Genomic DNA, 10,940 nt, shown 5'->3' with positions numbered 1-10,940 from the left:
AAGCTTACTTTAAATTTGACACGCGGACGAGAAAAAGAACCATTAAAATTTTAAATTTAGAGCGGTTTTAAAAATAAAATTCTATTTGCGACCTTTTATAAGTACCAATAAAAAACAATAAAAACTAAACCAATTTATTTTGAAATGTTACAAGTTATTAGACGAAATATTCAATAATATATTTATATATTACCTACCCCCAAATTTAAATCCAAAACAACAGGCATTTCCAAAATTGTGTTATTTTATTTTTTATACAATTTAAAAATCAGTTTAAATTTCACATTTAATAATATTCAAGAATTCACTAATTACAAAATAGTCGAAGCACAGGCAATTATTTGCACTAACAAAATTTAAATTGCACAACGTTTTTATTTCAATTCTTGTGGCCTTTCTTGTAGGAGCATTCAGAACAATTAAATAATATTGCAAAATAAATACAGGAAATACATGCCTTGTCCCACGTTCTACAGTTTTTAGATTTCAGTATAACAAATATATTTACTGCGTATAAAAGTGGTACGGTTGCAAATTAATGGCCCTTCAAGCTGCACATCGACATTAACCTAGATATTGTATACAGTATAACTTCATGCTTTTTCATTGGCATTGAACAATTGTTTCTTCACACTTTCCTTAAGTCAACAACGACATTGGGGCGCTCAACACACACTCTCTTGTCTTATTCCACTAGGCTGGTTCCTCATCTCTACATTACATCTCGCTTCACAATCGATTATCCAAAAATATGCTACGTTTGTGTAAATTCTACGAATTTATGATTGATATCTCATATGGTGCAATGCTTGCCATTGCCGCTTGTGTGTGTTTTAATACCCAGTTTAGCGCGTTCTCACAACGAGTATAGTACATATAAAAAGGCAGTCGCCTGCACTGTGGTTGAAAGTAAAACAAATCGAACATAGTGCATCCTAGGAGTTGGTCTCAATGTGTTTGGGGTGGCGTGAGGTGGTGTGATCGGGTGTGTATATTACAACAGGGCACTAGTCATAGCGCTTCGACGGCGGTACTAAGTGCTCCGGCAGCACGGTGGGCAGCTCGCAGCCTTCCAGCTTGACGTTGATTAAGTGCAAGGCCAGCGCGAACTCGTCAGCGTCCAGGAAGCCATCGCCATCGACATCGGACAGCTTCCAGATCTTGCTGAGCACCGAGTTGGGCAGTTTCGACTTGATGAGCTCCTGCTTGGCAGCTGAAAGTGGGGGATGGAATTAGTTTTCTTTCTTTCTTTAAAGATTTTATAAAGGCAGCAAAACTTACTTGCACCGGATATCTTGCCATCGACGGGTCCCAGCCCATTGAAGATGCCGTCTGTGCGTGGCTTGTCCTTGTTGCAGATCCACTCGTGCTCTCCGTAGCCGGCGTCGATGCCCTCGCCCTTCATGTAGCCGAAGGGTGAGACGTGGTCGTCGATGACTCCCTCGAAGGCACCACCTGTGGAGGAGGAAAGGGAAAAGATCAGAGAAAAGGTCAGCTCGCTACTCGATACTCTGTGTGCGCCATAAATTTGCATTAATTAAGCATGTAATCTAAGTTGATCGGTGCGTCGCCGTGCACAAACATTCAATTTGAGGCAATTAAAACCTTCAGATCGTTTTGGCTCCAATTGACGTCGCCGCCGTACGTATCGTGACTAGGCCGGCTGACCGACTTAAGCATGTACTTTGCCGGCTACTTTAACAGGCAATTGCGGTGCATTCTGGGCGGCAATTGAGATGGGCGGTGCAGGTTGCCAAGTGCGAACTCAATTCACTTTTTTGAAGTTGCTCAATTCGTTTGCGGCCTCTTGCTGTCGCATCGGCCAATTGAAAAGGGCTCTACGGGTGGCATGACTTGGAGCCTAAAGGCAAGATTATTTTGCAACCATTTTATGGTTATAGGAACTCAAAAATGCATTGTTTTTTAACCTATGTATTCAAAATCTGATCTAGTATGTTAGATTTTGGTAAAAGAAATAAATTGCTCAAGTTTAACTTGGTAAAATTATTTAAGACCGTAAATTTATAAAAAATGTATTAAAATATGTGCACTTTAGAATCTGTTTAAAAACTTGTTATTACTTGGAAGATTTCGACAATATACATTTGCTTTTAAGGATCTAAGTTATATTATCTAAGTTTATGTTACCAAGTAAAATTATTTGAGACGGTAAATTTGAAAAAATGAAATTTAATATTTAAACTTTAGAATCTTTTTAAAAACTTCTTATTATTCCAAAGATTTCTGCAATATACATTTACTTTTAGGGATCTATATTAGAGATCATTTTAAGCACATATTTTATTTCTGTTAAATAAAAAATTCGCATTTTTTGTATTTAAGAAACTTTGTATATTAGAAATAATTATAAGCACATATTTTATTTCTGTTGATTAAAAAATTTCGCAATTATGTATGTACTTATTTCCTGAAACAGTTTTAAAATCTCTATTCTAATCAAAATGTCTGAACTCTGTGGAATTTCTTAGCTTCTTTTGTTTCTGGAAAGTTTTTATTTTTAGAATTATAATTCGCACAAAAGTTGCGAATTGTGAGTTGTGATTTCCATGTTTTATTCCTTATGAACTTTGCGATTGCGTCATGCCACTGATTTGTGGAGCAACTACTAAGGGTGCTTACGTCCATGTCTGCCCCTGTCCCCGTCTCCGGATCTTCGTCAGCCTCGGGAAAAGGATCAGGTTTGTTCTCTAGCTCTGAATCCACCTCCAGCCTAGCTTCAACCTCAGTCTCTGGCTGTGGTTCTGCACCCGGATCGGCTTCCTTGTCGCTCTCGACGACATTGCCCACCCGACTAGTGCAACTGCTGAACAGACGAAGTTGCTGCTGGCGCAGATTTTGCAGCCAGCGATCGAAGCGCTCCGCAAACTGCTGCCGCTGCGAACTGGGGGTCAGAAGATTGGGCTCCTCGGCCACATCGAAATCCTCGTCGGAATCCTCTTTGGGTATGCAAGAAATAGAGAGAGAGAACGATGACAGAGGAGGAGGAGGAGGAGCATCTGGAGCGTGCTGGAGTGACGAGTGCCGAGTGACTCGGACGTGGAAATCAAACCAAGATAAATTAGTGGGCCAATGGCGAAAACGAAAAGAACGGCGAACAGAAGAACATATTTCTGCAAGATCGTGTTAGATATGTGTATAGCTATTTAGCGACATATTGCTAAACATGTGATGCCAGCACAGATTCAGATGTGCGGTGACTGATTTGGAAGTGAAGGAAGTGAGTCAACCTGACAACCTGCGATCGAGGGCACGGTCCATTGGCAAATCAAGCGAAACTATTAAGACAACCTGGTACAGGGGCCCTTATTTTGGCGATGGACTGCATGTACTGACTACCCGAGTCAATTATCCAAGACAAAACAACGGAAATGCTGTGAAATAAAACCAAAGTGTGCAGCGAACACAACGAAAATAAAATCAGAGATACAGATACACACACAGAACTAATTTAGAGGCCCGAGTTCTTGACTTTGATCGCGATTCGCTTTATCAACGCATTCCGCCTCTCTTTCAGGGGTACGTCCACCGAAATTCTTCCGCCCCTTTCCTCTGGTGTAATTATAACCGAGAAGTTCATTCACTTGTCGAGTCAATTTTAGGGGGCTATCGAATTTTACACAGTTCGAGATTCGTAAACAGAGACTGCGGATGACACATTCGGTGGAATAATGATCCCCCCCATGACATCAGTCGATCGCTTTCGGCAGTCGTATTATATAGCATAGATTTGACGTATTTGTGGAATGCTTTCGCACAAGGTCATGCGAAATGCGCTAATAGTTAAATTAAAAAGCCACTCAAGTGGTCCACAAACCAAAAGGCAAACTGAAAAGATCAGACAATGCCATTGTGGATTATATATATATCATAGTAAAATGCTTTCTTCCTGCACTTAGCACTTGCTAGTGTTCAGCTGAATTTCGTATTCCCCATGGGAAATTCACCGGCGGATTAGGCGGAGGATGAGCCACTTAGCCAGTGCCACACGTTCCAAGTCAGAATCGGAGAGGCACAAATTGATACGCGGCCTCAGGTTGCCAACGCCATCAAAAATATCCGACGGCAACCGGTTCGGATCCACAGATATGTGTATCTCGCCCGAGGTGGGATGGGTTATGATCAGGGATCGTCTGGACTGGGCGTGGGGATTATTCTGGGGGCTTTATTTGATCAGCTTGCCGCATGACAAATGCACCGGACAAAGTTCTCCCTCTCGAGAGGCAGAAATTATTGGAATGCAAAGTTGTATTATTTACTCTTCCCATTTCAAATTGCTTTGCCTATTAAGAGATAATTACTTTGGCCGTCTGTGTACAGAATTAATCCAATCACACGCTTTTCGGTTTTAGTTTTATAGCAGTATTTTCGTTTAGGAAGTATAAAATAATTTACTTGCTGATAACCGAGTATAAATAAATGGAAAGTCCATTTGGAACTGGTGACTGAGCCTTTTGGTCGAACGATAAAAACGGTTTGTGCATGCAAAACAAATGATTACATAAATGAGCAATAATATTAGTGACTGGCTTTTCATAAGTCGCTTGTATAACATCCAATAATCCCAAAGGCTAGAGATAATTACAAGTTTTGCGGTAATTGTCGCGTTGATAACCTTTTGAGCTACTTATTCTTTTGATAATTCCCAGTTTAAGGTACGAAATATGTCCGAAATGCTTAAAAATTCCACCAGCATCGCCACAGTGGCGAACTTATTACTTAATTATAGTGTTTACTTTGATAAACGAAATGAGCATACAGATTTGCTGGTGGAAATTAGAGCACTGCTAATCATAGAGGAGCAGACGGGGACATTCGTCCATCCAAGGAGAGTTGGACTACGTTTTCCCCGACTGATAAGACACATTTGATGATGGCATGCTGACTCGGCCTTACATTGATTTTTATCTAATATATATAGTTGGCTGCAGGCGGCGGCAGCCACATTGCCTAGCAACCCGATAAGGGTTGACAAACAAGCCACTTTTGCTTGGCCCACTAACGAATGCATGGGGGAATGCGAACAGGTGTGCGGAAAAAGTGTAATTAGGCCTTGAACTCTGGGCCACGCACGAAGTTCAGAGGTCACAGTAAACCGGTCGCCACTCAGCTGGCATCGAATGGAATTGGCTCCCAATTAAAGTTTAGTTGAGGCGCCTCTAGTCTCTGATTAACTACATTACTCTGCCCCCTGCTTTCTCCCCCCTGAAAACCGAATTCCAATTGTTTTGCTGGGCGTTTTGGCTCGGAATCGAGTGCGTGGTACTCGTCATGCTTGCCTGGATGCGTCTGCTCCGGAGAGCCAGATCCGATTCAGCCACTGGGTACTCGAGTGTGAAATATTTATCATGCCCAACTGTACAACTATTTTCTTTCTCTGATGACTCATAAGGCCCAATTAGAACAAACCCTGTGCTCTGGCTATCGATATTTTCCAATGATTACATCATAACCACGAATCTTATCTGGCCAATGGAGAAAACAGTCAACTTGGCTTACTTTTTCTTGCCATGACGAAAGCAACTTGATAATTACCGACATATAAATAGTATTCATTTTCGGCTGGCCACGCCTAGCGGCGAATGGCGCCCCCTTTTCGAGTACAAAGTAGTCGCTTATCAGCTTGCCAACCCAGTATTTGCAAAAGATATAGAATATACGTGGTTCTCGGCGATATTTGCTTCCACCTCGATGTTTAGTTTTGCGCAAAAAGTGCGTGTGTGTTGCCTAAGCGCTAAACTGACACCGACTTTTTTGTCGCCTTATCAGTTTTCGGGGCTTATCACTTTGTTTATATAGCTCGAATATGTTTCGTCTATAGTATACGGTTATATATAGTCATAGTTGCCAGGGCATTGCATAATTCTCCAGCCAGCGAAAAATAGGAAGCTGGATTTTAGGATCGCTCCCCGGTGGCTTTCGTTGCCAGTTGTAATTGTATCCATTAAATTCGCTAGCTCTAGCCATATAACTGAATCCAATCCGCTTACTCGGAGCTCTAGCAAAACTCGTTTTCTTCGCATTTTGGCTTGGCAAATATCTGGGTTAACTGGGGAATTTTTCTCGCTGCGCATGCGCAATGTTTCAGAGCGCTGGGAAAGCGAAAACGCCAGTGAAATGCTCGAGGAAAACCGCGAGATTTCTCAATAAGAGTGGTTCCCCCCATTTTGGGTGGACAGCAAGTGCAGCAGGTGACGGATACGACAAAGCGGTGCGAGGGGGACTTACCCTTGACCACGGGATCCGAGACCAGTGTCATCTCCTCCTGCGGAATCATCTCCATGAGCCGCGCAATGTCCTTGGCCAGCATGTTGTCCACAATGTCCAGCAGATGCGGCTTCAGCGAGTGGAACTTGGTGAAGTCCTGGTGCTGCAGCACCTCCTGCATCTTCTTGATGTCGGGGAAATCGCCGGGCGAAATGGAGTGCTCGCGCTGGATGCGATCGTACACCTGGCCGAGGTTCTTGATAAGATCCTTCTTCTTGCTGTCCTTGCCGAACACGGAGGGCATATCCTTGCGCAGCTCGGCGATGATGAAGGCGTGCACCTTGGCCAGTCGCGCCCGCTTGATCAGATCGTTCAGCTTGCGCAGGGCGGCGTTGCGCGGCAGTGACTGCAGATCCCGGAAGAGATCCTGCTCCTCGTCCTCGAAGAGACGCCTATTGGCATCGAAACGCAGCGGCTGATCCCAGAAGGAACCGATGTAGACACGCGCCACCTCCGGCGTCTGCAGCACCTTGCCCAGCGACCACATCAGTGCTCCGTACACCCGCATCAGCTGCTGGTGGTCGATCATGTCCGCCTTGTTCAGGATGATGCGGATCTTGTCGTCGTGCCCCTTGAGCGCCTCAATGGAGCGCCTGAATTCGTCCGAGATGTCCAGCTTGTGGGCGTCGAACAGCAGGATGATGCGGTCCACGCGCTCCGCAAACCACTCGAGAACTCCGGTGAAATCGTAGCCCCTGTCGATGCGCTGCTTTTCGCCCGAGAGAATGCCCGGTGTGTCCACGATGGAGATGGCGTTCAGCACCGGCGAGGCGACGCTGCTGCACTGGAAGCGATTGAGGAAGGCGTTGCCGTACTTGGACAGCGGCCTGAACTGCTTCTTGGGGTCCACGACCAGGGCGTTGCCCGGGATGACGCCCTCCTTGTCGTCGTACATCACCGCGATGAAGCGATCCGTCGTGGGCTCCGGACCAATCCGAATGCCCGGGAAGTCGCGCTCCAGCAGGTAGCGGATGAAGGTCGTCTTGCCCGTGGAATACTGACCCACGAGAAGGATCATGGGCTTGGCATCGAAGTCGGGATCCTCGAGCTTCGGCGAGTGAAAGTCGTGGAACTGGTAGTGCTCCTCCAGCGGCAGCAGCTTGCTCCGGTAGATCTTCTTCAGCTCGCCGATCACATTCTCCACCACCTCCTGGGTGTTCTTCTCGCGCTTCAGGAAGCTGAACATTTCGCAAGACCTTTAATTAGCCACCGGAATAAGTGAGGGGATGTGGGGTGTGCTGGCGCGGGTGCTACGGATTACGGATTTCGGATCTCGGACCTCGACGACTACGGCAGTTATGTTATGTGTCTACACTCGATTGTCGCGCTGCGCTGGGACGTGTGGCGAATGATTCACGCGCGTACGTACGTATACGTATTATTTTTGGAATTCAATTCGGGCCAGTGATGGGAGGAGCGACCAAGGCTGCAATCGATGGGCGCCGCCTATCGCCTATCGATTGGTGTAGAAAAAGAGTTGGCAGCTCCGCCATTATTGTAGAAAAAGAGTTGGCAGCTCCGAGAGTTTGGAATATCGATGAATTTTTAGGATCACACTTATCGAATTCAAATTGTAAATTCGCGACCCAAGAATAAGAGTTCAAGGTACAACTTACCTGTCGCCCGCTTCTGGGCGCGGCATATTGTCTAGTTAATTGAAATAATGTTACGTTAAATTTATGGGCCTTCCGAACTGTAGTCCACAAATAACTAAAACAAAACTCTGCACAAACTAGCTATCTGTTGAATCTGTGGTGTGATACTAAAACGCAGCTTACATTATCAACTTAAATTTGATTTTCTTGATAAAAATTGATATGTACAATGTTTCAAGTCAGTATAAATAAAACTCAGAGGCTACGCCGATCATAGATGCCGAAAAAAGTGCTTAGAGCTAGAGATCCCCGAAATTCAGGGCTTCAGAAGCTCCGCTTCGTCGCTGTGAGGCACCACCGGATCGATGCCGAAATTCATCTTCATAATGTCACAAAACACGGATAGGTAAATGAAGACATCTATAAAGTGGTTGATGGTAAAGCCCCAATTACGTTGCTTGGGATTATGCATATTCATGAGGGACTGAGTGATCAGCAAAACTCCAACAGCCACCTGTTTGCAAAGGTAAGAGAAAATGCATAGCTTTAGGATCAATCGATTTATTTATTTCGCTTTACAATCTAATTCTTAGTTTAACTTATAACTTTATAATTTGGTGTAAATCGTTGGATTTTTAGTTTATACGGTGTCATTTCGTGCTGAATACTCTATGAGTACTCTATGCCAAAACCGGATATGATGACGTTCACCACGGATATTATGAAAACGACCACCAAAATGACATCGTTCAGGATCACCGCCGCCGTCTGATCCTGCTGTCTGTTAATGTTGAGACTCCCGATGGCCACAAACAGAATGCCCACCAAAAGCTGTCGAAATGAATGGGGAAAGCGTTAGAACCGGGAAGTAAGGATCCATTGAAGACTATTCCCACCGTTTGTCCTAGTTAACTTTGTTTACAGTTTCGCCCTGTAGCGGGGGAATACGATTATCAAAGGCCGAGATAAACAAATTTATCATCGTCGTGAAAAAGGCAAAACCCGTGCGCACATGGTTAATGATATTGGCCGACTGGTGATACTCTGGCTGGTGCAACCGGCAGTCCCTCAGCAAACTCAGAGACAGGCTCAGTACGCCGGATAGAACCTACACAGAGAAAAACATAGCAATATCAGTACTGATGGCTGATTTTTGATTTTAAAATATTTAAATTTTAATAGAAATAAAAACTCTTTCAAAGAGATTTTAAACAAATTTATAAAATCTCAAAGGATATTTTTATACACTTTATGTAGTTGTAGAAGATTTCAATAGATTGACAAATTTGTAATGATGTTTTTCTCTGTGCAGGACACGTAGAGAACAAGGATAGATATTATGAATAACTATCTATGCTCACCTGTAGCACTATGGACAGACTGATCAGGATCAGCATTAGCTTGTAGAACTGGTGAGTTTCGCCCACTTGGAGGATGTACTTCAGTTGGGAGGCATTAGCAGTCAGAAGAGCAATATCCAGCATGCCCTGGGCAATCGTCTTCTTGGTGGCATACCGATTGGCATCCATGGCCTTCATCTAAAAAAAATGAAGAAAACATTAGTAATTTAATAGGCAGATAGATTAAAATAAAATTGTGAAACCGAAGGATACGTTTTCGAGGAAAGATGTCATGATGCCGGTGCAAGAGTCAAATGCAAAGTGAATAACTATAGCAGTTCGATTCCAAAGTTTTCTTTATCTTTTTGCCATTTATGTCAGATCTTGTGCTGATAAGAAGGCAGAACATCACAACTCGAACTAATGAAAAAATGGGCATACAAAAAGCTTACATTGGGGACAAGGGTTACAAAAAAAATGCACAGAGAAAAAGTGATAAATTATTTTTAAAGATGCAAAAAAAAATTTAAAAAAGTAAATTTTTAATAGGTTTCTGCAAAAAAAAAAAAAGTTAACTATACTACAAACAGCTGCAAGGATAATTGGTATTACAGGGTATGTGGTGTGTCATATAATTGTCATAACAATTAGAAAATCAATATGAGAACAAACAACCGGTGGGAATTAAAATGCTTTTTCGCACAGCTCATCGGTGTTTTAAGGTGCATAAGGCAAACGAGTGGGGCACATATCATTTTTAAACTGCACGAACAGAGAAAACAACGACAATTACATGGACTGGCAATTACCGATGGGATGGAAATGGGGATATGGATATGGAGGTGGTGTGTCTCATTCGCACGAGTAAATAAATAATTTATGAACAGGAATATAGTGTTAGGATCAAGGTCAGTGTGCCAGCTCTGAATATGAGTACACCTGAAGAGGTAATATCTTTATATCTTCGGACTTACCTCATTTTCGTTTACCCTATCCATAACTGACGCCATAATGAATGAATCTTTCAGTTTTTTTTTTTAAATTTGAGCTTTGTTTTTGGTCACACACCACTGCACTTTCGTTCAGTTTTTAAGCCAAACAAAAGAACTCGAAAACGTTCAATTCAAGTGGTTTCAGTTTTCATTGTCTCCTCAAATTGGCAACACAATCGTTGTCGTGGAGACGGTTTGCGACACAACCAAACGATTAAACAACTGACGGCGAACTGAAATCAAATATCCAGCACAGAGAACCCAACCCGCGAGTCGGGCTTTCGGTACACTTGACCAGATAGAGAGTGGTTCAAGCTGGAAAGAGTATTTTCGAATAGACATGACTCATGACAGTAGTTTAGTGAATGTACTAAATAGATACATTTTAGGAAGCGGATGTACGTAATTTTTATTTATCCTTAAAGATAATTTTGACAAAGTTTTTACATATTGGTGATTCAATTTTGTGGAATACTCCGAGAATGTTTTCTTAAAAACAACAGATTGCATTTTATGATTGATTATTTCGTCGAAGTATTTTACATATGGCTTATTTTGATGACTCAATTTTTTAAAATATTCCGGGAAATTTTTTTGTAAGAAACAACAGATTGCGTGTATTGCTTTATAATTGAAAACCAATCCTAAAATTTGAAAACGAACGCTTAAAAATATGTTCATCATTTTTGGATCATAGTTTGAAGTCAAACTCAAAACACTTTGAAAAT

At 42.7% G+C, this 10,940-nt stretch overlaps 2 protein-coding genes across 8 annotated transcripts; both read right to left on the bottom strand.

Annotated features, from left to right (window-relative positions):
- Positions 1-226: 226 nt before the first annotated feature.
- Past1 (putative achaete scute target 1) lies at positions 227-8,070 on the bottom strand. 2 transcript variants are annotated; one of them, XM_017140461.3, is made up of 4 exons: positions 7,902-8,070; positions 6,247-7,481; positions 1,282-1,455; positions 227-1,213 (listed from the first exon to the last, which is right to left on the bottom strand). In XM_017140461.3, exons 1-4 carry the CDS (start codon positions 7,925-7,927, stop codon positions 1,008-1,010), a joined length of 1,641 nt encoding a protein of 546 aa, XP_016995950.2. In that variant the 5' UTR covers positions 7,928-8,070; the 3' UTR covers positions 227-1,007. The 2 variants fall into 2 exon arrangements, with proteins under 2 accessions (XP_016995950.2, XP_070072451.1); XM_070216350.1 differs by having other exon boundaries at positions 6,247-7,463; positions 7,902-8,069.
- Positions 8,071-8,176: 106 nt separating this feature from the next.
- NijC (Ninjurin C) lies at positions 8,177-10,605 on the bottom strand. 6 transcript variants are annotated; one of them, XM_070216351.1, is made up of 4 exons: positions 10,195-10,593; positions 9,242-9,418; positions 8,777-8,988; positions 8,575-8,711 (listed from the first exon to the last, which is right to left on the bottom strand). In XM_070216351.1, exons 1-3 carry the CDS (start codon positions 10,228-10,230, stop codon positions 8,785-8,787), a joined length of 417 nt encoding a protein of 138 aa, XP_070072452.1. In that variant the 5' UTR covers positions 10,231-10,593; the 3' UTR covers positions 8,575-8,711; positions 8,777-8,784. The 6 variants fall into 6 exon arrangements, with proteins under 6 accessions (XP_044250145.1, XP_044250144.1, XP_070072454.1 ...); XM_070216352.1 differs by lacking the exon at positions 10,195-10,593 and adding an exon at positions 9,494-9,637; XM_044394210.2 differs by lacking the exons at positions 8,575-8,711; positions 8,777-8,988 and adding an exon at positions 8,177-8,394 and having other exon boundaries at positions 10,195-10,605.
- Positions 10,606-10,940: the final 335 nt, after the last annotated feature.

Source organism: Drosophila takahashii, chromosome 3R, assembly GCF_030179915.1.
Source record: "Drosophila takahashii strain IR98-3 E-12201 chromosome 3R, DtakHiC1v2, whole genome shotgun sequence".
NCBI classification, from domain to species: Eukaryota; Metazoa; Arthropoda; class Insecta; order Diptera; family Drosophilidae; genus Drosophila; species Drosophila takahashii.
This window is presented reverse-complemented; position numbering and strand designations above follow the sequence as displayed.

What these genes read in the sequence shown, in the direction of transcription:
- NijC (XM_070216351.1), bottom strand. Translation starts at nt 10,230, where the DNA reads ATGGCGTCAGTTATGGATAGGGTAAACGAAAATGAG. An exon ending in ATAGGGTAAACGAAAATGAG is followed by an intron (nt 9,419 to 10,194) that starts GTAAGTCCGAAG and finishes CATTTTTTTTAG; the next exon opens with ATGAAGGCCATGGATGCCAA. An exon ending in GTCTGTCCATAGTGCTACAG is followed by an intron (nt 8,989 to 9,241) that starts GTGAGCATAGAT and finishes TTCTCTGTGTAG; the next exon opens with GTTCTATCCGGCGTACTGAG.
- Past1 (XM_017140461.3), bottom strand. Translation starts at nt 7,927, where the DNA reads ATGCCGCGCCCAGAAGCGGGCGACAG. An exon ending in CGCCCAGAAGCGGGCGACAG is followed by an intron (nt 7,482 to 7,901) that starts GTAAGTTGTACC and finishes GGCTAATTAAAG; the next exon opens with GTCTTGCGAAATGTTCAGCT. An exon ending in TGGCAAGATATCCGGTGCAA is followed by an intron (nt 1,214 to 1,281) that starts GTAAGTTTTGCT and finishes CCCCACTTTCAG; the next exon opens with CTGCCAAGCAGGAGCTCATC.